At 37.0% G+C, this 25234-nt stretch overlaps 1 protein-coding gene across 34 annotated transcripts in view; it reads right to left on the bottom strand.

Annotated features, from left to right (window-relative positions):
* Window positions 1-25234, bottom strand: part of LOC113048876 (calcium/calmodulin-dependent protein kinase type II subunit beta-like) — a 55830-nt gene that overhangs the window by 5640 nt on the left and 24956 nt on the right. For 3 of the 34 annotated variants that reach the window (XM_026210807.1, XM_026210816.1, XM_026210817.1), the window contains exons 7-17: window positions 24946-25048; window positions 24733-24816; window positions 23816-23910; window positions 23104-23226; window positions 22919-23002; window positions 22795-22837; window positions 21124-21219; window positions 15597-15634; window positions 11896-11964; window positions 5895-5939; window positions 3110-3158 (exon numbers count right to left, since the gene is read on the bottom strand). In XM_026210807.1, the coding sequence (XP_026066592.1) occupies window positions 3110-3158; window positions 5895-5939; window positions 11896-11964; window positions 15597-15634; window positions 21124-21219; window positions 22795-22837; window positions 22919-23002; window positions 23104-23226; window positions 23816-23910; window positions 24733-24816; window positions 24946-25048 (829 nt within the window). Of the gene's footprint in view, window positions 1-551; window positions 645-3109; window positions 3159-5894; window positions 5940-11895; window positions 11965-13665; window positions 13699-15596; window positions 15635-21123; window positions 21220-22794; window positions 22838-22918; window positions 23003-23103; window positions 23227-23815; window positions 23911-24732; window positions 24817-24945; window positions 25049-25234 lie in introns of all 34 variants that reach the window. The other 31 variants (XM_026210797.1, XM_026210799.1, XM_026210805.1 and 28 more) reach the window with 21 other exon arrangements.

Below are 25234 nucleotides of genomic sequence, written 5' to 3'. Positions count from 1 at the left end.
TAAGAAATATGTATATATAGATGTACGTACACACACACACACACACACACACACACACACACACATTACATATATATTTATAATATCAAATTTATTTTTCAGGGTATGTTTATACAACAACCATAAGCTAAAAACTGATAAACTTTGAAACTTGTGTAAATTAATGGACAAAACAAGTTTTAAGTTGAAATTGGGCATTTTGTGTAAACGCTCCCCTTAGAGGAAAAGAAACTCACACACGCTTGGAAGAACTTGAAAAGTAAGGCGAGTAAATGATGGCAACATTTTTAAACAATTATCCCTCTAAATAAATCCGGAAAAAACACCTGAAAATGGTTAAACACTTAGGACACAGAAAACGATTAGATTGGATTAAAAACATTAAGCTATCCGTTTAATTATTAGAACACAAATTACAACCACAAACTTCATTGATGCCTCTCATTTGGTGGCATAACTTTACTAATTTTAGTGCTGATCTACATCACACACACGTGCAAAAGCGGATTACGGGATGGTGAATGAGGTCACGGCAGTCAGAAGGCACTTACTGAAGAGAGCGGGGGAGGGGCCTGGAGGTGTGTGGGCGGAGTCAGGCTGGCTGCTGGGGTTTGACTGAACTGAACTGTTATCTACAAGCTTTCCTGTGACACGCCCCCCAGCATCGCACAGAGAGAGAGAGATGGGACACAGAAAGCATACTGACATCAACAGGGTTTCTGCAGCCATTCTCAAGCCTAGAAAAGGCCCGGAGGAGCGAGATGCCTTCATGTGAAGTGTGGTGATTCCAGCTAAGTGTTACTGCAGTATATGAGACCGATGAATGATATGCAATCCAAAAATTCTATGTTTACATGAAAGATTCTTAATGGAATATGTCACCCAAAACCGAAAGTTCTATGCCCAAGTAGAGTAGGTCTGACATAATGAAGTTTGGTTACAAGACACTTTTATCTTCAGATGAAGTATTCCTTTAAAACAAGACAAGTATAAGAGAAGCAAAACTGGACACATTCTAAAGACTTGCTTTCAGAGAATCTATCTACAATATAACTATTTTTTGTCTTGTTCCACTTGCAGATTTTTTCATTAGTTTTAAGCATATACATCTCTAAATGTTTTATTTCGTAAGTTCCACCAGCTATTTTCTGCAGCGCATGAAATCTGCTTGTAGTACCATCAACAGGAACGAAGCAAAACAAAGAGTGAGCAAAAGATGACAACCAAAACTTAATCAAACAGAACAGTAAATATAATGAAACATAATACAATAAAACACAACAAAATAGAAGGCTTTACCATATCAAATCAATACTGGACTATTCAAACAGGACCATAAAAATCATGTTAGCAGGTTGCAGAAATCAACATGATTATCAAAAGCATATTCAAAGCTTGAAAATACTCATTTAAAGTCCTTCTAACCTGCCTCTATTCAAGTGCTTTACAGTCAAGCTAGCATAGATGTTATAACGCTAACCTCTCACAGCTGCGCCATAATTCATCACTCAACTATTGCAGCCAGATATTTCCCAACAGCACCTAGAAGTAACACATACACACACACACCCTTCTCACCGTCTCTTTTGTGTGATCGCGAAAACAAGACATCACGCTCCTGTCATGCACGCTGTCTGCCCAGAAATTTGGCGGCAAGTTTTCTGCTCATACGCACCCTCGCACACATGCTCTGAAATAGCCAGGGTCTCTGTTTCCCACTGAGCTTAATTATAGCACAAGGTGCCCTTGCCTTGTTCTGGGGCAGAGAGAGCTGACACAGACGCTGAAAGTAGGAGTGACACCAACCCAGAACACAGAAGTGAGCACTGAATGAGCTCACGATAAAAACATCTCACTAAATACAGCAGTTTAATATTAACGGACCATGATGTGAATATGAAATGTTTATAGACTTTGTTTATACTTTTCATACACACTACCATTTAAAAAGTTTGAGGTCAGTGAGATCTTAATTTTTTTTTTTTTTAAGAATTCTATAATGCTCCCCAAAGGTGCATTTATTTGGTTACAAATACAGGTAAACCAGTAGTATTGTGAAATGTTATTACAATTTAAAAGAAATGTTTTCTATTTGAATACATTTTAAAATGCAAATTATTCTTGTGATTAAAAGCTGACTTTTTAGCAGCCATTAAGTCTTCAGTGTCACATGATCCTTCAGAAATCATTCTAATAATTTCTATTCAATTAAAAAAAAAAAACATTGAAAACAAGTGGGCTGCTTAATATTTTTGAGAAAACTTTTTTTACTTTTTTTTTTCAATGAATATAAAGTTCAAAAGAACAGCATTCATTTGAAATACAAAGCTTTTTGTATACTGAAAATTTTGTTATTGTCACTTTTGATCAATTTAATTCATCATTGCTGAATAAAAAAATATTTCCATAAAAAAAAGATCCCAAACTTTTAAATGGTAGTGCAAAAAAATCTGACTTGTTTCCCCAAATATGGATATGAATATTTAGGACTGACAGTTTGCTTCGTAACTATATAAATATGATTTTGACAGTATAGTCAACATCTCTCATCAACTGTATATTGCTTGGCTTAAAAAAATACTTAAAGTGATTGTACACCCAAATATGAAGACTCCTTTATTTACTTGCCCTTGTGTCTTGCCAAGACTTCCGTGCAACTCAAACTTTCTGTGCACTTTCTTTCGCCTATGCAATGGCAGTCAATGGGGTTCAGTGTTGTTTTGGATCCCACTGACCTTCACTGCATGGAAAAACACTTTAAACATCCTTTAAAATCTCTTCTTTTGTGTTTTGGAAGAGAAAGTAAATCATACAGTAATGGAACAACACAAAGATGAGTAAATAATTATTAATTTTAATTGTTTAATACAGAATTTCCACTTTTGGGTGAACAATCCCTTTCGAATCAGCTCAATATGAAGATACGCACTATTAGAGAACAGATGTCATTGTAGAAAGATGACACCCTGAATGTACCGAACAAAAATCAGATTTCAAACTACATACAGTATTACATAATCATTCCTATTCAGATTACAAACAACTTTCAGATTGTCGCAGCCTGTCAGAACAAAACCTTGTGGTAAAAATGCTGATAGTGGAGTCTTACCTTTCATTTCCTCGTCCTCCACCGTGGCATTACTGCTGTCCGATGACTCCTGTGATATTCAGACAGAGCGCCAATTAGTTAGACAATATACGGACATTTTTCAGAAAGAATTACACCAGCTAGTGCCAAAGCCCTCTCTCTCATTGTCATACACACACCATAAATGAACATGTAAACAGCAGAGCTCTGGGGAATCACACGCACAATTAACGGTTCAATGATGCATGGCCATGTCAGCACGACTGTTAGAAGAGGCTTGTTATGTTTGTTATAATCCCACTCACATACATAATGATATTAAACACAGGCCACACCTCCACCAGGAATGAACGTTGTGAACTCAATTCTCTTTTATAATTTCACAACATCCTGTGCTGCAATCTGAGAGATGAGTAGAAGAATACTGCAAAGGCTTCCACGGTCAGCATAGCAGAGAGAGAGTAATAGAAAACAACACATTCTTGGCCTTCCTTGGTGCATACTTGATGCATATTTATTTTGCATCATGTAAATTCATGCTTAATTTCTTAGATGTGAATTGATGGGTCTTACTACGCAGCCACACAACTTTTGACTGAAAATAAAATAAAATGTGGTATTAAATTTAGGTAATGTCCAATTGAACTATTGAATATATTCTGTCATTAGAAGATGATTAAATCTTATCCTACTCTTGAAAAAAAACTTCAACTAATAACTTTAAACTATTATTATAACCTAAATAATTTGTAGTAATTGACAATATTTGACAATATTTCTTAATTTCTGAAAGTCTCAGTGGGCATGCAATACTTTTAAGAAATTAAGAAATATTGTGAAATAACATTAAATTATTTTCCACTCTGTTCAAAAAGAAATCAGAAATTTTGTCATGACAGCTAACTTTACTAAACACTGAAATAAAAAAATAATGCTGTATAAGAAATTGATCTATATAGAATTTTTACAAATTATTTCACTTTCGTAGTTTTTTTCTTTGTATTTCATTAGATCAAATTATACTAATTTAAGTTTAAGGGATTAAAAAATAGATATAAGGAAAAAAAAAGGTTGCACAGGTCCTGTGTTGGGTCAACACTTGATGTATAATTTAAAGCAGAGTCCTGATGTAAAACCACAGCAATAAAATCCTTACTTAAATAAAGTTTGAACAAATATTTTGGATTTATAAATTAGCCACGCCGTATTGAGAAGTCAGTCAAAGCTGAAGGGTCTGCAACAGCACCTGGTAGCTGTAAGTATTCTTTCTTTCGTTCCTTATTACTCAGATGAATTCATCGACAGAATGATGTCTCAATAGGAAATGAGGAGGAGGAGGAGGGAGGCATGGTCACCTGAGAGACGGGACCGTGCACCTGTCACAGTTTAACTGTAGCGATCACCAAGGACATCAGCTCCTGCTGTAAATAGGCCATCAGTATGTGGGGCGATATTATTAGGTGCTCCTGAAAAGGCTTTTGTTCTCTCATTCCATCATCTACGCTGCGCTACAGACCTTGTTACACCTGTACAAAGAAAGTGTCAAATGTGGTGAACCGGACAGCTTGTCACGCAAGGGTCTAAAAGCTCATTTTCAAGGGGGGGATTAAGCCCAATTCAGAAGTCACACAAAACAACAACCGCTGGCAGAACAACTCGGCCCAGATCTACATGTCCCTCCTGCCGCTTGGGAGAATCCACGTGTGATGTGTGGCATTGTTGCCCTGTTTGCCTCTGCAAAATCGTTCTTCAGTAACGGGACCAATTCAATATACAGCAGAAAAACATTTTCTTTGCTTTCAAGACACATGCACACTTTCATTGTACTGACAGATAGTTAAATTGATGGTTCAGTGCCTATAAATTCAAGTATTTTAATGAAGACATTGTTACTCTTCTCAGAACAAATTAAACACTTTTCAGTTCTGTTTTATTTGAAAGTTGCTTTGCATATATATGTATCTGTAATAAACAGGCACTATCCCTAGTAAATCCACAGAAAACTTTAAAAATATAAATTAATTTAAATAATATAAAAAAATAACAATAATGCGCATATATATATATATATAATTTTTTTCACAGATGCATTAAATTAATCAAAAATGACTGTACAAGTATTAAGAGAAATTCTATTTTAAATAAACATTTATATTTAAATGCATTCTATTTAATTTCTATTCTATGTTTTAGTTTTAAAGATGAATTGTGTAATTTCTCTTCCACTAGAAGTACAAAATGCAATAAAAAATAAATAAAAAAATATAATTTTTTAATTTTGAAGGAGATTGTTTCACAAGAGGCACTTTGAGTGGCCACCACCAGAGGTCTCTCTGTCACACAGTCAGAAGCAGAGACCCGAGACAGCAGGTTTAATATTCTATCATGACACAGATTTCCAACTGTTGCTCTTCAGCCTCATACTGCAAACATCTGATGTCTCAAGAGTCATTTCCCATCATCATAATCATTCACAAACCTCACGATTACAGCCGTTCTCATCAGTCTCATCAATCAGAAAGGAGCGGCACATAAACAACTCAATACTTCGACACCACATGCGTTTCATTTGAATTCTCATTTTCATGTTTTGTGAAGGCACAATTTGTTAATAGTAATGAGTTATTGAACCAGTTTCAAAGAGCACGAGTGCAAGTACACATTAAACGTCAAAAGAGTCAGGCATGCAGCCGACAGGCATGATGTCATAGTCTGTAGCAGAAATGCATTGTGGGGATGCAGATCAGACAGAGGACGCATGGTGGGAAAGAAAGAAAGAGAATTGGTGGTGGTGGTGGTGGAGTACCTTAATCCCATCCACTACATTATGGATGACAGTGGTCTGTGCCTCCTACAGAGTGACAGGGGAGGAGAGGGTGGAAAACATGAGGATAAAAAAAGAGCAAGATCGAGAGAGAGAGAGAGAGCATGTGGGTGGATGGGTGTTTGTGATTGCCAACCCAGTAAAAAAAAAACATGCACAAAAACCACCAGAGGTTCAACAGCGGAGAGCTTCAGAAAACAAATGATTGCACACTAGGCTCTAATATTTCAAAATCACAGATTACGAATGCACAGCAATGTATCGCTGAAAGTGAAATAGCGTGATTTCGACAGACGCTATTGCAGCTGCTAAACGAACATGTTTATTTTATGCTGTCTACTCTGTTACGTGTTAACCCCGGAAACCTGCTAGCAAGACGCACATCAGAGCACATAAATCTGTAATGCTCACTTCTCTCTCGCAAAAAGTAACATTCCCTCACTGGCCAATCAGCATCCTGTTCTCCTCAGCATTATGGGTATTCATTGCCATGACAACCGTTGCCCCATGCAAGAGGAAGCAGTCACATACTAAGGTTCTTTTAGACTCAGAGTCTATAAGAATCTGGAAATGCTGACAAAAAAAAAAAAAAAACCTTTTAAAAGGGATAATTCAGCCAAAAATTCTGATAAAAAAAAAAAAATTATGCACCCTCTAGTTGTTCCAAATTTGTTTGAATTTCTTTGTTCTATTGAACACAGAAGATATTTTAGATGAATGTTGGTAACCAAACATAACCGTAGCCACTGACTTCCATCGAATAAAAAACAACAACAACATAAATGTGTGTATTTATATATACAGTCTTGTTCAAAATAATAGCAGTACAATGTGACTAACCAGAATAATCAAGGTTTTTAGTATATTTTTTATTGCTACGTGGCAAACAAGTTACCAGTAGGTTCAGTAGATTGTCAGAAAACAAACAAGACCCAGCATTCATGATATGCACGCTCTTAAGGCTGTGCAATTGGGCAATTAGTTGAAAGGGGTGTGTTCAAAAAAATAGCAGTGTCTACCTTTGACTGTACAAACTCAAAACTATTTTGTACAAACATTTTTTTTTTCTGGGATTTAGCAATCCTGTGAATCACTAAACTAATATTTAGTTGTATGACCACAGTTTTTTAAAACTGCTTGACATCTGTGTGGCATGGAGTCAACCAACTTGTGGCACCTCTCAGCTGTTATTCCACTCCATGATTCTTTAACAACATTCCACAATTCATTCACATTTCTTGGTTTTGCTTCAGAAACAGCATTTTTGATATCACCCCACAAGTTCTCAATTGGATTAAGGTCTGGAGATTGGGCTGGCCACTCCATAACATTAATTTTGTTGGTTTGGAACCAAGACTTTGCCCGTTTACTAGTGTGTTTTGGGTGATTGTCTTGTTGAAACAACCATTTCAAGGGCATGTCCTCTTCAGCATAGGGCAACATGACCTCTTCAAGTATTTTAACATATGCAAACTGATCCATGATCCCTGGTATGCGATAAATAGGCCCAACACCATAGTAGGAGAAACATGCCCATATCATGATGCTTGCACCTCCATGCTTCACTGTCTTCACTGTGTACTGTGGCTTGAATTCAGAGTTTGGGGGTCGTCTCACAAACTGCCTGTGGCCCTTGGACCCAAAAAGAACAATTTTACTCTCATCAGTCCACAAAATGTTCCTCCATTTCTCTTTAGGCCAGTTGATGTGTTCTTTGGCAAATTGTAACCTCTTCTGCACATGCCTTTTTTTTAACAGAGGGACTTTGCGGGGGATTCTTGAAAATAGATTAGCTTCACACAGACGTCTTCTAACTGTCACAGTACTTACAGGTAACTCCAGACTGTCTTTGATCATCCTGGAGGTGATCATTGGCTGAGCCTTTGCCATTCTGGTTATTCTTCTATCCATTTTGATGGTTGTCTTCCGTTTTCTTCCACGTCTCTCTGGTTTTGCTCTCCATTTTAAGGCATTGGAGATCATTTTAGCTGAACAGCCTATCATTTTTTGCACCTCTTTATAGGTTTTCCCCTCTCTAATCAACTTCTGAACAATGTCTTGAACGACCCATTTTCCTCAGCTTTCAAATGCATGTTCAACAAGTGTTGGCTTCATCCTTAAATAGGGGCCACCTGATTCACACCTGTTTCTTCACAAAATTGATGACCTCAGTGATTGAATGCCACACTGCTATTTTTTTGAACACACCCCTTTCAACTAATTCAACTAATTGCCCAATTGCACAGCCTTAAGAGCGTGCATATCATGAATGCTGGGTCTCATTTGTTTTCTGAGAATCTACTGAACCTACTGGTAACTTGTTTGCCACGTAGCAATAAAAAAAATATACGAAAAACCTTGATTATTCTGGTTAGTCACATTGTACTGCTATTATTTTGAACAAGACTGTATATATTACAACATGTTAAGCATTACGACAGATGTTTTAATGCTGTCTGTAAATATAACAGTGTTAGCACTGACAGAATTCAAACTGTCTTGTTCAAACTCAACATTTCATTTGTCATGGTTACGTTTTACAAATACTAAAACATTTTAGTAAAATGTTCAAAATATAGAAAATACAAGTAAATAAATAAATAAATAAATAAATAAATAAATATATTTAAGACTTAATAAAAAAAATCTTACATTAAATATTTTAAGTATCCTTTGCTATTTGGTTAAAATAGTGGTTCCTCTTACTGGGGAAAGTAAAGCAAATTTAAAATACAAAAACATAAAATGGAGATATTTACATCAAGGGTTCAAAATAAAAATATCAGCCAGTCCTACACAACCGTACAGCTCATAGTAAATCTGGAAGAGAAGCCATGAAACAAAGCACTAAGGCTAGAGTCTTTACTGACCATAAACACCTCCTCACTTCACTTCAAGGTTGAGTAACTATATCTGCACCATAAAACACACACGAGCAGCACACACACTCCACAGTGGCAGCATTAAAGGGCAACTATGAGAGATCCTAAAATATTCTGATGTATTGGGTCACATGTTGCAATGGCTGTATGTGTTGAAACGCAAGTCATGTTTCCATTAGGAGCTTCCTTCCTTAACGCTTGGAGTTCACTCTAAAACCTCTTCACAGAGCTTTTACAGACCACAGAAATCTACAAAACTCCCCTCAGAACATAGACCACCCATCTATATCCCTCAAGCATATCATTAAACATTAAACAATCACATAACCCATGTACCCACCACCCTGGCATAATGACATTTATTAAATTCCCTGCCAACTCCAAGCAAAAAAAACCTTCATCATCCACCGGATCAAAGCAGACACTGAAAGGCAAACTGGCATAATTCAATCGAATAAACAACCCCATAAACGCATGACTAGAGTGTATTGTAATATATCAGAATGTCAGAGAGCTACTGAATAAACAGCTGAATGAAGGGCTTAACTGGGTCCATGGGCACCGATATAAAGCATAAGGCTTAATGCCACTTTAAGACTGGCTCATTTTCAAAACCTTGTTCGAAACTTTCTACTTTGGAATAATGCTGTGCCTTTAAATGTAAAAAATACTTTTCTTTTCAGCACAAACACGCCTCCTTTCGCTTGGTGAAATTAGCATTGCATACAACAGGGTTTTATATAAGAGATGCATGCAAAATAAAAGAAACCATGTATTCATAATGTATAAAACCAGCAGGCACAATTCCTAGAGAATTCACATCTCTTTATAAAATAAATAGTACATACACACAAATACACACATTTGTCAAGTTCATTTTTTTTACAAATAAATTGATAGCATTAATCAAAAATGAAATTAAAGGGGGGTGAAATGCTATTTCATGCATACTGAGTTTTTTACACTGTTAAAGAGTTGGATTCCCATGCTAAACATGGACAAAGTTTCAAAAATTAAGTTGTACGTTTGAAGGAGTATTTCTGTTCCAAAAATACTCCTTCCGGTTTGTCACAAGTTTCGGAAAGTTTTTTTTCGAGTATGGCTCTGTGTGACTTTAGATGGAGCGGAATTTCCTTATATGGGTCCTAAGGCACTTCTGCCGGAAGAGCGCGCGCTCCCGTATAGCAGAGCACTGAGAGCACAACAGACTTCACTGATCAGAGCGAGAGCGTCGTGAAATGTCACAAAAGAAGTGTGTTTTTGGTTGCGAGGGCAAGACAACCCTGCACAGATTACCAAAAGAAAAAAACAGCATTAAGGGACCAGTGGATGGAGTTTATTTTTACAAAGCATCAACGGAGTTGTGCAAGTGTTTGTGTTTGTTCCCTGCATTTCGAAGATGCTTGTTTTACAAACAAGGCCCAGTTTGACGACAGATTTGCACATCGTTTATTTCTTAAGGATAATGCAGTCCCAACGAAAAAGGGTAACGATCGTGTGTTGGAAACGCAGGCGGTGAGTAAAACTGCTTCAAATATCTCTGTGTTGTTAACTTGGCTATTGGCGCGTAAGCACATCAAGTAAACAACATGCGATGTTGTCATCAAACTGCACTTTCCACATGTACAGCTTAAAAAAAAAAAAAAAAAAAAGACGACAAAGTGGAACTTAGTCATTTTCCAAAACCGCTAAGCAAATATATACAGTTTCAGTACATGACACATAAAGACGTTGTTGCTGATGCTGCTCTTGTTAAATTTCAGCCTCTGGATCTGATTCTGGATCATAAATATACACTGAATCTGACTGTTAGTCATGGTTTGTTTTGGATGTGTTTTTCCTCACGGTAATGTCACAGCTTCCAAACGCTCTCAACGCAAAAACCTACTGGCGCTCGTGATTCTTTAGCTCCGCCCACACGTCACGCCTCCAGTCGGTCATGTTTTTCCAGGAAAAATCAGTACAGACTATCTTTCTCTTATGAATATAATAAAACTAAAAACTTTTTGGAGTTATAAAAGGATGCAGTACTACTCTATAGGTACTCAAGATTAACAGGATATTGAGTGAAAACGAGCATTTCACCCCCCCTTTAAAGTAATTTAGAATGCCACAAAAAAGAATCATGGTGTTCTTCAAATTTTATGAGATGTGCGCACACACACACATACACACACACACTAATAACACACCTGCACTGCTCAGGGCTGTAAACATACAGTATAACTCCATTGACAACTACAGTACACTAGACCCAGTGGATTTAAGTGAGGAATGCCATTAAGGATCTCAGTGAGATCTCAGCCTCTTCTCAGCACTGCAGCCAGGAAACTGTAAAAAACTGTTTAAGGGCTGATTCTAAGAGCTCCAGGAGGAGTTTCTATCCCCAAACCAATCCAGATCTTAATGAGGGTGCTGCAGATGCACTGAACACTGAATATCCTGAAATATAATGGCCCTGAAATTATCTGGTCACTTTAGACACTTAAAAACGCAAGAATGTCATTGCATTAGATAACTAATCATCAAACCAAGTGTCTTGTGTTTTGGAAAATATATCAAAAGCACTTTATGTTAGGTTTGAAACTGACATATTGTTAAAAATGAAGGCACATGGATACACTGGTTCTCAAACCATAGTGGAACATGTTCCTCATTAATATGATGAACTGTTACTCCTTTAAGACACCTATGAGACATTGAGAAATCAAGAAACAGGAGAGAACATCCCTTTTAAAATCACCCTGAGACCAGTCGGTTAAAAGTTATAGTGAAAATGGCTGCATGAAAGTTAGTCCGCAATATCAAATGCCAATGGTTTGATTATAACCAACTCATTGAACATCATACATTTTAGGGCAGCTACAGTGCACAATTATAATTAGAGAATGATATTTGTATTTCACGTCTGCATTATAATGTGCATAATGTTTATGTTATTCCCGTTTAATTGCACATCTTTTTCCACAAGGTTTGCACTCATATGCAATACAAAAAGTTGGCAAAACCACTCAAAAGAAAACAGATTGCAAGTACAGTCACAGGCAGAAGGGAAAAAAGGTTGGAGTGGAAGAAAAGAAAAGGACGAGAGCGATAAATACCAGTGCAGGAGAGGGGAGGTTTCCTTTGGGACTGGTGACTATGCTGTTTTTGGTGCTGTTTGTCTGGGGCTGTGCAGGGAAACACAACATAAATTCGGTTAAGAAAAGGTCAGGTTAAGAAGGAACGAGGGAGAGATCGGCATGCACATGCACACAAACACATGCAGTAGGGTACAGTCATTATCTGTTTTAAAGGTAACTGACTGATGTAGTGTGAACTACCCATTTACATGAAAACACCATTATTCATTGAGATACAATGTTCTCTAGCAGCGAAAGGGAGAGGAGGGTCATTATAAAAGTCCACAAAATGCTTTTCGCCAATTAGGCTTCCTAAACTAAACCATTATACTAATTAGCCACATTACATGCAGAGGCGGATTAGCTATGGGTGTTTATTTGTTCTCCGGGTCCCTCAGGACTCACGTCTATGAGCTTGTGGTGATATCGAGGTAGCTAACGGTCCGAATCCCCTTGTACGGCTCAGGTACTCGCGTGAGAGGAGTCGTTTTCATGTCTATGTGCGGAAGACACGGTCAAGGGAGATGAATGAACAGCAGATCACGACTACTGGATCCTCACAAACATGAAATGACTTTGCCACTATGAGCACACATTCAAATACATACTGTTCCTAACTGGACCAGATGATGGCTAGCAGAATTAACAATGTAAATGTGAACAATTCCCAAAAACATTATTGCAGATGGTCATGGATCTCTATGGAAATCCAACTTTATCCAAGTATAGAGAGATATCTTCAGGAAGGACAACCAGCAATGCTAACCTCTTATGGGAACCATAAGAATAAAGTCCCGAGTATAGAGAATATAAGTGTCAAACCTGCAAAGAAAGCAAGCAGATTTTGTGCAGTAGTCAGAACCCTGGGATGTGCATAAATGGGATCTTCAGATCCTATGGAAATACTGAGAAAAACACAGGGTCTTATTCTGTGTGTCTTTTCCATTGCCTACCTGTGTAAGAGTAGAAAGGACTCTTCAACCTGCTTTAGAAAGCTTCTGGAGTGGTCAGTATCATCCATAAAACATCCGATTACCATCATGGAGAATGACACCAAAGAGGTCTGTGGTGTCAATATGGAGCTGGTCAAAATTATTCAAACAAGGTAAAGAACAGCAAGTAGGAGGACTCCAGAAAATACTAAAAAAGGCTGGACACATTTACTGTGTCCAAGTGGTTTAACAAAGCCAGATCTTTGACTAAGCTCCAAAACGTCTAGTCCACAGTGTGTTCTGGCCAAGAACTGCCCACTTAGACATTCAGATACTGCCTGACACATAAAGCAACCAGTCTGTTTATTTAGTTTTTGTGCCATGCATCTAATATACATATTTAAACCTCATAAACCGTAATCTCTAGCTTCTGCTAACTGTTGTACGCGTGTTCACGAGAGACTGGCGTATCCGTAAATATGAATACATATGCATATCCATAAAAATGAGTACTTTTTATGAGTTACACAGATGCATCAATTGGCTTCAGGAGGCCCTCCCCACCGACACACCCCAGAGCCGTGTGGAGCAGTTTTATAATAGATGAATGCACTTTATTGGATAGTGTGGGTGAGACTAAGATCCACGATTAGTTGACCAGTAAAAAAAAAAAAAGTCTGAGTAATAATAGCCATCAATTCATTAGGTCCCACAGAAATGCAGGAAGTACAACTTTTTGAAAGTGTCACACTATAGGCTGGTACAGTAGGTGGATGTACAAGAAGAGGAAGATATGAAAATGAAATAAGATTCTCACCATGTACTGAATGGTAGAGCTCGACTTCCGCTTCTACAGAGAGAATGAAAAGGAGACAAGTGAAAAAAAATGGAGGAACCTGTGAGACGATATATATATATAAAAAAGTAGCTGTTGGGTTTTTTTAATAACCATTTTCATTTGGGGCAAAGAGAAAAGAGCTGGGAGGAGATCTCAAATGCAGCATAGCTGTGTGTGTATCAGTCAAAGAAAATGACTGGAAGAACAATTTTAGGGAGCATGTGAAGGTTTGGGTTCAGAGCAAGACAACTCAAAAGTTCTTCTGCACAAGAGGAAATTTCAGAGGAAGAGAAACAAGGCTAGTTGGTCAGGTGAAGGAGCAAAACAAGTGGAAAAAGGAAAGAGAAACATGCTACTAGCAGAAGAATAGTTAAAGTGCACCTGAGGAATGATCAGTGTAAGCAAAGTTACCTGATCTGGGGTCAGCTGTTTGTGACACATGACAATCTTACTCTTGAACCTGGAGCAGGGAAAGCTACACTAAGTGGGAATGATGTGCAAGGAGAGTCAGGGATGCTGAGAGAGGAGGCAAGCACAGTCTGTGTGGTTTAGTGATTTTTTTTGTCCTAAAAAAAAAGGGCAGCCAAGAACGAGTTATATTAAGCACAGAATGTTCTCAGAAGCGCTTTGGTTCAAAACGCAGCAGCGCAGCTTCCAATCTCCGCAACTGCCGTATTAAAATAATAAATAAATAAAAACACCTCCAATTCTAAAGCAGAATTACATAACCAGCAGTCGTGCAAAGATTTCAACACAAAGTGAGGAAGCCAGCTTCGGTTAATTTGAGAAATAGTGATAGAGACTAAATAAAGGGCTTTGAAGACGGAGCATAAAGGTGAAGAAAGGAGAGAGAGCATAAAGTAATCGTGAAAAGGACAGAAGAAATGTTTGGAAATGGCTGGAGAGGACGTGGGGGAGCCGGTTGCTAGGAGATGAGAGGAGTGCGGTGCTGCTATTTTGGTCTCAGAGTTTCCAGGGTTTCAGACTCGGGGCTATTCTTGGAACCAGTGTCACATTCCCAGCTGAACTATTTCTCTGCTCAAACACACTCACACACAAACATACGTACACATCATGAAGAGAGCAGGTGGGAGCCGCAGGTGTGTGGTGACGACAAAGTAGAAACAGGTAGGAATGTGTTTGAGTGTGTGCTAAGTGCAGTTCATCTCTGAAAATCACGTTTCGTGAATCAGATTACTCCGTCTCTTGTGGAAGATTCCATAGATTCCTCAATGGCATCACAGCCGTCGTCGTTATATCATTCGCTTAAACATCTCCCACATGCACTGACGGAAATAAAACCTTCACGTCGTCTCATCTTTCAGTGCTATCGCTGGCTCTGTGACCGGACAGAGTTTGGTAACACCTTATATTTCCACACTCTCATGTCTGCTATAGAGCACGGCAAATTCACTGAAATATATAATCCACACTCTATTTGTACTTTTTGCGCTAATGTGTGATGGATTTAAATACGGCGTTTAAGGTTTTATCGGTAGCTAAATAACCATATATTTCTATGCTCGCATGACTGTTAGAGTCCAAAAAATTTATTGAAATGCTCATCAAACAGATCATATTTTCAGGCTCATGTGTGGGATCCTGAGAGATGGATTTAAATGTTGTCTCACTGGTAGATTAATAAGGAATTTAGCAGAAGATATTCACAAGATCACGTTTTTTTTACTTTCGTGTCCTAAAACACACACACTCATAACCACAATATGAACTAACTACATTTATGTATAAAAACAACACCATCATGCAATAAAGAAGAGACTCTAAACACACACAGCAAGCACTGACAGATTAGACAGGGCAGAGAGACAGAGTAGTGAAAAGAGAGAAGCTACTAAATCTTAGGGTCACGTCTGGGTCACAGAGGTCAGAAGTTCAACAGATCTTCTTACCTTAACGTCCGCTTTTTTGTTCAACAAGCTCTTGGCTGCTACAATAGCAGGAAATAAGAGACAGACATTAAATCAGCAACACAGTAATACAAAATGTCACTTAACCCATCAGACAGGCAGTTTATCCGAGGCTATATTTCCTAAAATGAAACATAACACTGCAGATATTAATCATTCCTATAATATTGTAATCCATAAATAGGCCCAAACAGGATTGTGCACTCAATTTGGGGGAGACTTTTATGGAATGGATTTCAACGTAGTAAAATATGTTAAAGATGTTTGAGAGCTCTAGGCTCTTACCCGTAAATAATTTAATGATCAAGAAAGCTCAAAAGAGGCAGGAGATTCAATTCAAATTATGCAATAATATCCAGAATGTGCTGCAAGGACAGATTCTGTCTTGGCCTACTTATACACATGATACAGCCACATTACAACCAATGACACTTCAGAATAAACTTCATTAATGAGTCATTAACATAATACATCATATAATTCTTATTAGATCAGCAGTCAATGTAGATATGAATTTATAATACTATTCAAAACATTGGGAGTTAGTAATAAAAAAAAATGCTGTTATTTTGAACTTTCTGTTTATTAAAGAATACTGAAAAGATATTCCACAAAAATATTAAGCAGTGAAAACAGTTACTTGAGCACCAAATTAGCATAGCGTTTGCAAGTTTTCAGTCCGGTGCCATTCGCATTTTCCAGTCCAGTGCCACGTCGTTTAAGCAAATGCATTTGCGCCCATTTTTGCGTCGATGGGTGTGCTGGTCTTAAAAAGAGGTGTGTTCAGGCGCATTGCTATTTTAAGGAACTGAAAATAAACTGCACCATAGACCGACTCAAACCTGGTCTAAAGTCTGGCGCAATGTTTTTTATTTGTTATTTAAAGAGCGTGTTAGTATAGGTTCCACAACATGCGTACATGCTATTTATTAAACACAGAGACGCACACCAGCACATAAACATGCCAAATATTAATAATTAAAGGATTGCAATGCATAAGAATTGTTTGTAGGCTATTTAAATATAAAAATGCCTACATGTCATAATAGACAGTCATCGCTTATATCAGAATAAGGCTATCTATTTGCTTGCACACGAGCAGCTCCATTTCATCTCAGAGATGTGTCTGTCATTACACTTGCCAAATTCTGTCGTGTAAATAGCAAATCCGTCATGGCACGAGCGCAACTGGCTCTTAAAGGGAATTGAAGATGAGACTCTGATTGATTTATTGTACGTTACACCCAAAAAACACCCATTACTCATTAAGAGAATATGGACAACTCATATAGCGAAAATAGCGAAAGTGGATTTGGACACGCCCTGAGTACACCTGCGCCGTGCGCTTTACACTTTGCATTTAGATTGTTAAAATAGGGCCCTAAGATTTATTATAAAGTATAACTCATGGCTTCTAAGATTGAACAGTTCCTCATTGTCTAATTAAAAAATGTATAAATAAACAAATAAAATAAAATACAACAAATTGTTTACGTCTTATAAGAAAACTGGTAAAAAAGAAAATCCACAAAGCTATACATATTTATCTGCTTCCTTATCACAAAAACAATGTTGCCACAGGTGTACAATTGTATTGTAGTTGACCGAGGAACTTTTCAATCCAAGAAATATTAGGATTGATAATTATACAACAAATAAACAGCATTTCTTTTTACAGCATCATGGTTAACAACACTTTTTAAAATCAATATAAAAAAGTCATTGTAGGTTCTTGTACCACTTTATATTCAGAATGCATATGCAAACAAATGCACACACACCCTCTCAAGCACCCTTGAAGCATTTCATTCAAATACTTCTTTTTTTTTTAGCAGCAACACCATCACATTCACATTAAACGCATTTGCTCAAAGACTTTTACAGCCGAGATGGTAGCACAAGAAATTAAGCCTAATAAATGTGCTGTACGTCTGGTCATAAACTGAAAAACAGGGTGATTCAAGGTTGGTATTTGATACAGATCCTCCTAGAACTGTATCTGGGCCACCAATCCATCCATCTGGTGGCCCAAAGAGATCAGGGAGAAGAAATGAGCATGCGTCCCTGTAGAAAGAGGAGTAGTGTAGAAAGAGTGATTGGAGCTCCTTACCTTGCCATTAACACAGAGAGCAAGAGCAAGAGAGAATTGAGAGAAAAAGAGAGAGTAATGGAGAAGAGTTCAAAATACCAGAGTGCTGTCTCTATGAACGCTGAAGCTAAACCACTATCAATGGTGCTGTATATGGGGCTCAAGAACAAAATAAAAAAAATAAAAGTATTGTCAACTTTTCAGTACAGTCATCATTTTTCTCAGAGTTGATCTACTTTGCAGAGAGTCAGCACAAACAAGGTTTAGCAAAAAATAGCAGGCAAATACGTTTGTGCCAGGCTGTTTTATATAAGCAGTTTCACTACTCTAAAACCTAGTCCTCAATTGTTCTCCAAAGTCTTTAAAAACACATTACATATGAAAATATTATTTACATTAAATAAGTTAATTGCAATATATTATCTTGACAAATTGAATGCAGTAGTGTAGTTGTTGCACAAACAAAACTGAGCATTATAGTCTAATGATAATGCAGCTTTTCACTGCATGACAAAAGGTATAAACTCCTTACCTATTTTTACACCTTTTTAACCTTGATTTCAAAACTATGGCTGTATGTAGGGAGGTGAATCCCCTTTGGCTGTTATAACAGCTTCCACTGTAACAGCAAGACTTACGGGTGTCCATATACTTGTTTATAACCTAAATCATATTTTAGAAATATGTTCTCTTATATGCACTACATAAAAATCAAACATGAGGATTTGGAATGATCCAGGTGTCAGTCCCATATGTAGTGTAACTGCCTATAGTGCAGTAGTCTGGCTGCTGAGGCTGAGGGAAGTAGAAGGACAACAAAGAGACGCAGCACTACATTAATATTTGATTGCAGGCATGTGGAGGGAGCATCAAATATGAAGCACAGCCTTCACATTGAGCCACAGCACACGCTCAATGTACCAGCTCAACCCTTCTACCATGATGCACTCGGTTTAAAAAGAATAATGAAAAACATTTCAACTTGAATCAATTTTTGCCCTTTAAGAAAGGTAACCGTCAAAACGATGCCACTAGCATCTCCTTCAGAGCAGCTGTTAAGATAAATCAAGAAATACTGAATAATCATGTTTTAACTTTAAGCTTAAATGCCAGTGACTAAATAGTCAAAATGATGCTTTCACTGACAGAAAAACATAATTCCAAGCCATTTTAGAACAAATAAATCAATATTAAGATATTAAAGATAATTAAAAAGCTGGAAAATATCTACAATTTGGACCACACATTTCAGAATAAAAGCCTGTTCACACCAAGGATGATAACTATAAAGATGACTATATTTGTGTCCACAGCAATGGACAATGATTTTATTAATATTAAACCTAATTTTAAACATTTATAACTATGAAATAACACAAACTATAAGGATGGGGATAACAAAGTTGATAATGTTCAACATGTCAAAACTAATCTTGTACTTTGTCTTCTGCTTTTCTTTTCCTATCTGGTCAAAACTAAAACAATCTGAATAAAATACAAATCATTTGAGCAGCTTGCTCTGGCACTGATTTGTTTTGTGATAGATTAGCAAAGCTTGATTTTCTTTGTATCAGCGTTTGAGGAGGAGATGCAAGAAACAAAGAGTTATTGAAGTAAGAGGCAAGAAAAAGATTTCAAACTACAATGTTCTTGATCAAACTGAAACTACAATGTTTAATTACAGGCATGTAGGCCTTGGCCCAAGATTAACTTTGACAAATTGCATACTTAGTGTAGTGGTCTAGGCTAAATCCTGTAAAATAAACAAATGCGCTGCAACTGTACATTCACTAATATGGAACAAAAAGAGATATTGTTCATTCCCTTCATACTGTGGATCCGTTATCTTTAATTACTGTTAATTGAAATTCTATATTTCCATTAAATTAAAAAAAAGCACAGTTGTCAAGAAGCTTTGACCATGCACAAGTGCACCAGATCCGTTCGGCCCATCTCACCCCCAAGTTAGTGAACATGCATTAGTCAAAACCTCCCATGCAGCATTCAGCACAACAGCAGGCAGACTGTTCCACCCCCAGAAAGAGGGGTGAACTTCAACTTCACAGACCATATTAAAGACAGAGTAAAGGAAGGAAGAATACAGAGGATGAAAGTGAAGATGGCTTATGGGTGTCAGATAAAAATGGCAAAGAAAAGTGATGAGGAGGAGGAGGAGGATAAGAATAAACCAGAAAAAAGGGAAGAGGCAGTGATTTATGGCACATACTGTACGAAAGAAAGGACTCAAAAAAAGAGAGTGGGAAGGGACCATACATTCATCATGTAGGGATCTTGGTGTAGATCCTCTGTAAAATAAATAAAAGATGAATGAAATGGTGATGCCAGTGATGACCACAGACAGCTGAGAGAACCAAAAAGTGGATATATATGATATCAGACATGAAGTGCAATAGAATTAGATGAAAAATGACACAAAAGTTTGGAGGACAAGAAAGGAAAGGAAGGATCAGCAGGTAGAGGTAGAGGGTGAGTCATCATGCATGCTTTAGCCCCATGCAGAGACAATCATGGACTAGTGAGGGACAGAGAGGATGATGGGAGAGGATGAAACACAAACATGTTCCTTTCATAGAAGAAATGAAAGGAACTGAAAGAAATAAGAAAAATGAAATTAGACAGACAAGAAAAAAGGAAACCAAACGGAAATGAATAGAGAAGTAAACAGGAAAATGGGAAAATAAATGGGGTAAGGAAATGGAAAGAGGAAAGGAAAAGCAAAGAAATGGTAAAGAAAAAAATAATAGGGAAGTAAAAGGGAAATTGCAAAGGAAATGGAAAAGATGGGAAATGGAAAAGGGAAAGGAAAAGAATGGAAAGAAAGGGGAAAAGCAAAGAAAAATTACAAGGGAAGTAAAAGGAATATTGCAAAGGAAAGGGAAAAGGAAAAGGGAAAAGAAAGGAAAGGAAAGGGGAAGAGGAGAGGAAAAAGACAGAAGGGGAGAGAGGGAAATGGAAAGAAAGGGGAAAAGGTAATGAATAGGGAAGTAAAATGTTAAAAGAAAAAGAAAGGAAAGGAAAGGAAAGGAGGGGAAATAATTACTTAAAGAAATGTAAACAAAAACAAAGGAATAGGAATGGAAAGGAAAATTAATTAAATGAAAATGAAAAAGAAAAGAAAATAACAAAAAGGAAAGGAAGGGTAATAGGGAAATGAAAAGAAAGGAAGAGGAAAATGGCTAAGGAAATAGGAAATGGAAAAAGGACATAGAAAAGCACAAATGAAAAAGGAAATTACAGTATATTGGAAGTGAAAATGGGAAAAGAGAGAAAAAGTAAAAGAACAAACTAGAATTTCAAACAAAGTAAATGGAAAATAGAAATGGAAATGAAAGAAAGAATGTGAGGAATCTGCAGAGACAGAAAGGGGCAGAGGAATAGGGCCCTGTAGGGCGGCGCTACCTTGTTCCACCAGCCCTGCTGTGGTGCCTGCAGCCGCGGCTACTGCAGCCGCAGCCGCAGTGACCGAGGCGGGAGCCGTGGTCTGCCTGCTACCCACTAACACACACACACACACACACACACAATGAGAGGAAGGAACAAAAAGAGAGAGAGGGAAGAGTGAAAGAGAACCATTCATTAGTCTATGGGAGAAGAAACTGTCAGTTATAAGAACACGTCAAACCAATTTTCTTTTTTATTTCTTTAAGACAGGTGGCTTGTAACAAAACAATCCCCACTCAAACAAGAGCCATATTTTTATTACAACAAAGACAAGACTCTGACTCAGAAGGAATCATCCTTCCTCACATTCAACACCACACACATCATCAACGTTCTCTGCTGGACCATCATCTAGAGGTTACAAGCAGAGCCCTGACATCACAGATGAGATCAAAAGACAGAAAGTGCTACTATAACCATTTGAATTCCCATTAAGGATGCCATTCAATAAAGGAGAACTGACAGAGAGACTGAAATTACATGTGCAGTGAGAATGCATGTTATTTTGTATTATGCATGACATCTGTGAGGTCAGAGCATGAAAACTGCAACTGTGAGATGGAGAGCAAAAGGTTGTACGTAAGTGGTAGGCTGAGAGTAAAAGTATATAGAGTGTGGTCACATGAAAGTATATGGACACTTAAAACGCACTTAAAAATGTATGAACATTAGAAGTGTTTTATTTTTTTATTTATTTTTTTTTAATTTAAAGATATTTCAGCCATTAAAAAATTAAATGTTAGGAATAGTTTATCAGAATTTACTAACCCTCCTGTTGTCGTATGACTGAGAAACACTCTAAATGTAATTGGTAGACATAATGGGTCATGAAACACTCTATTCACATTTATTTGCCTTCTTTTTCGTGATTTTTGCATTTAAAATGTAATAATTTCTTGCATATTTTTTAACGATATATAGCATATTATGTATGACACTTCATATACTATATACATGACTTAAAAAAAATATTCTTATCCACTTCTGATACAAAACCTTCAGGAAAATTGTTATTTTTTAAAAGAAGAACACAGAACCAAATTACAAACAATAGGACAAAGATACATATGGGACTACTTAAAATTTTTCTGGTACAAAATACTACAGAAATTAATTAATCAAAATTTTTTTTTACTTTACTTTTTCATTTTCATGCATATTTGTTTATCACACTACCGGATCAATAATTTTACATAGTATTGCACTTTTTGTGTGTATTTTGCTTAATTTTGCTTATTTTTATTGGCTTATTATTATGCGGCATCACAAAAATGCTACTTTTTTTTGATTCCGCAATAATAGATACTAGCATTATTTGTTTATCTAATGCAATAACATTATACCACTTCAAGTACAATTAACTCTCTAAATACATGTCAGGGTCACAAAATCTGCGCATAATTATATAAACCCTGTATAGCATGGACAATCTTGCCCATGAGTTACTTTTATTTGAACACAAAATAAGTATATCTTTGACACAAGACAGACAACAAAGCACATCAAGATGGAGTGGGGATGTAAAAGAAACCCTGGAGACCCTTAAAAACATACACAGAACAGACTGATCTGTAAACTCAGCTGTCAATCAAAATTCATTTCCATCTGGATCATACTCGAGTAACTTACCAGAGAAGTTCCGTGACACCAGCATGGTGGTGAGGATGGCCCCCTTTGAGGAGAGAGAGGAAATATAACCTCTGCGTGTATAAAATTAGAATTGAGTGAGTATGTGTGTGACCATGAAACTCACCTTGAGTTTCCTTCTGGCGTTGAACTTCTTCAGGCATTCCACAGTCTCTTGTCTGTGCATCATGGAGGCCACAGTAGAGCGTTGCTATTAAAACAAATAGGGGAAAGATTTTTACTTTCCATCTAGACCCGTGTTGTGCCGTTTTTTTGTTTATGTGTCTGCGTGTGCAGGTGGTGAATACGTACGCAGACCCATGGGTGTTTGAGAGCTTCCTGTGCTGTGATTCTCTTGGAAGGGTTTATGGTTAGCATTTGATTGATGAGATTTTTGGCTTCAGGAGTAACCGTGTCCCATTCTGGAGATGGAAACTATTAAATAAATAATAAAAAAAAATAATATGATTCTACAACTGTAAGTTTGCTCTGTCAACAAGCACTGCAATGCATCAAATAAAACACCTGCTGGAATTTGCAGTTTTTGTAACTTTTGATTCAAATTCATGCCTCTCTTAGAAAAATAAAATCATCTGTCAAAGTACCATTTTATTAATTTCCTGAACTGGTACTATGCAGATACAGTATACGAGATACAGTATATAAATTCTGGCTCAGCCAAAATAGCGCATATCAGGCAACAGTGAGTATTAATTCTCATTTTTGAACAATTTCAAACACATTTTTGTGAACCTTGTAAAATGATACTGAAATTACTTTATATATATATATATATATATATATATATATATATATATATATATATATATTTATTTTATATATATATATATATATATTATTATATATATATATATATATATATATATATATATATATATATATATATATATAAAAAAAAATATATATATATATATATTTTCTCAATTCTCAATGCGATAGAACATTTATTTGAAATGCAGCATTTTAGCCAAAAAAAAAAAAACTGAAATTATGATAAACTCACATCATAAGCTCCTGCTTTGATCTGTTGGTAAAGTTTATGCTGATCCTCATCCCAGAAAGGTGGATATCCAACCAGAAGAATGTACAGAATCACACCTTAATAAAGAGAAAAAAAAATGATCAGAATAATAATTCTGTTGTTATTAACATTTTTGAGGCTGTTGCATAGTACAATATAGCCACCCTATGCCATCATTTATTTACAATACATTTATTTCATACTAAGCATACCACATTTCAAATCCATTAACATTAAATGACATTTCACTTAAGACGTCAAACCAATTTTCTTTTTTATTTCTTTAAGACAGGTGGCTTGTAACAAAACAATCCCCACTCAAACAAGAGCCATATTTTCATTACAACAAAGACAAGACTCCTTCCTCACATTCAACACCACACACATCAACGTTCTCTGCTGGACCATCATCTAGAGGTTACAAGCAGACCCCTGACATCACAGATGAGATTAAAAGACAGAAAGTGCTACTATAACCATTTGGATTCCCATTAAGGATGCTATTGATAATTGAATGCAAATCCAAGGTTTTTAATGTGTACTTGAAGTATATTTGCAATAGCTGCACTTTAGCTAAATCAAATATACTGAAGTATGTCTTTAGATGGACTTCAGCACTAGTTCAGCATAATTAAATCACATTAAGCACAAAACTAATTGTTCCAATTTAGCAGACTTAGTATAGCAAATGTACAATTACAGTGGATTTTATTAGGCACATGCATATGTAAAATCCTCTAAAACCAGACCAGGATGACCAAGACAGGAGTACAGCTTTAGGAGACACTTTTTTCAGCACAGTGAAGAAGGCAGCAAGACAGCTTAGTTTGGATGGACAGCACAGAAAACTATTTCTTGGGAATGAGCATTTGCTTGTCACTCTTTTTGAGTTTATTTACCGCAAGCCCAGATGTCCACGGGTTTGCCATATGCTTCCTTCCTCAGCACCTCGGGGGACAGGTAACCTGGTGTCCCTGCAAATCCTGTCAAATGCACAGTGAAATGTGACAATAAAAGCATCAGCACTAAGCATAATCAGGTTCTAAAATGTTTGTGACAAGTCACATGGGTATATCTCTATATCAGCCTACAGGTCTGCAATGTTTACATACCAAACCATGCCTGCTGGTCTCCCTGCACCTCAATGGCCAGTCCAAAGTCGGCCAGTTTCACAGCGGCGTTCTTGCACTTACTGGCCAAGAGCAGATTCTCTGGCTGAGGGGACAATGAAGACATTTCTCCTGCCTTAACACACAACTTTACCACCTCAAACGCACACACACTCACAGTAACACACACACTGTGCACGCTGACACACACTTCACAACAAAAACAGATATCATATGGTCTTAACATAAAACCAGTGCACATTTAACGCAGTGTATAAGCAACCTCCCAAAT

This window comes from Carassius auratus, chromosome 30 (assembly GCF_003368295.1).
Source record: "Carassius auratus strain Wakin chromosome 30, ASM336829v1, whole genome shotgun sequence".
NCBI classification, from domain to species: domain Eukaryota; kingdom Metazoa; phylum Chordata; class Actinopteri; order Cypriniformes; family Cyprinidae; genus Carassius; species Carassius auratus.
This window is presented reverse-complemented; position numbering and strand designations above follow the sequence as displayed.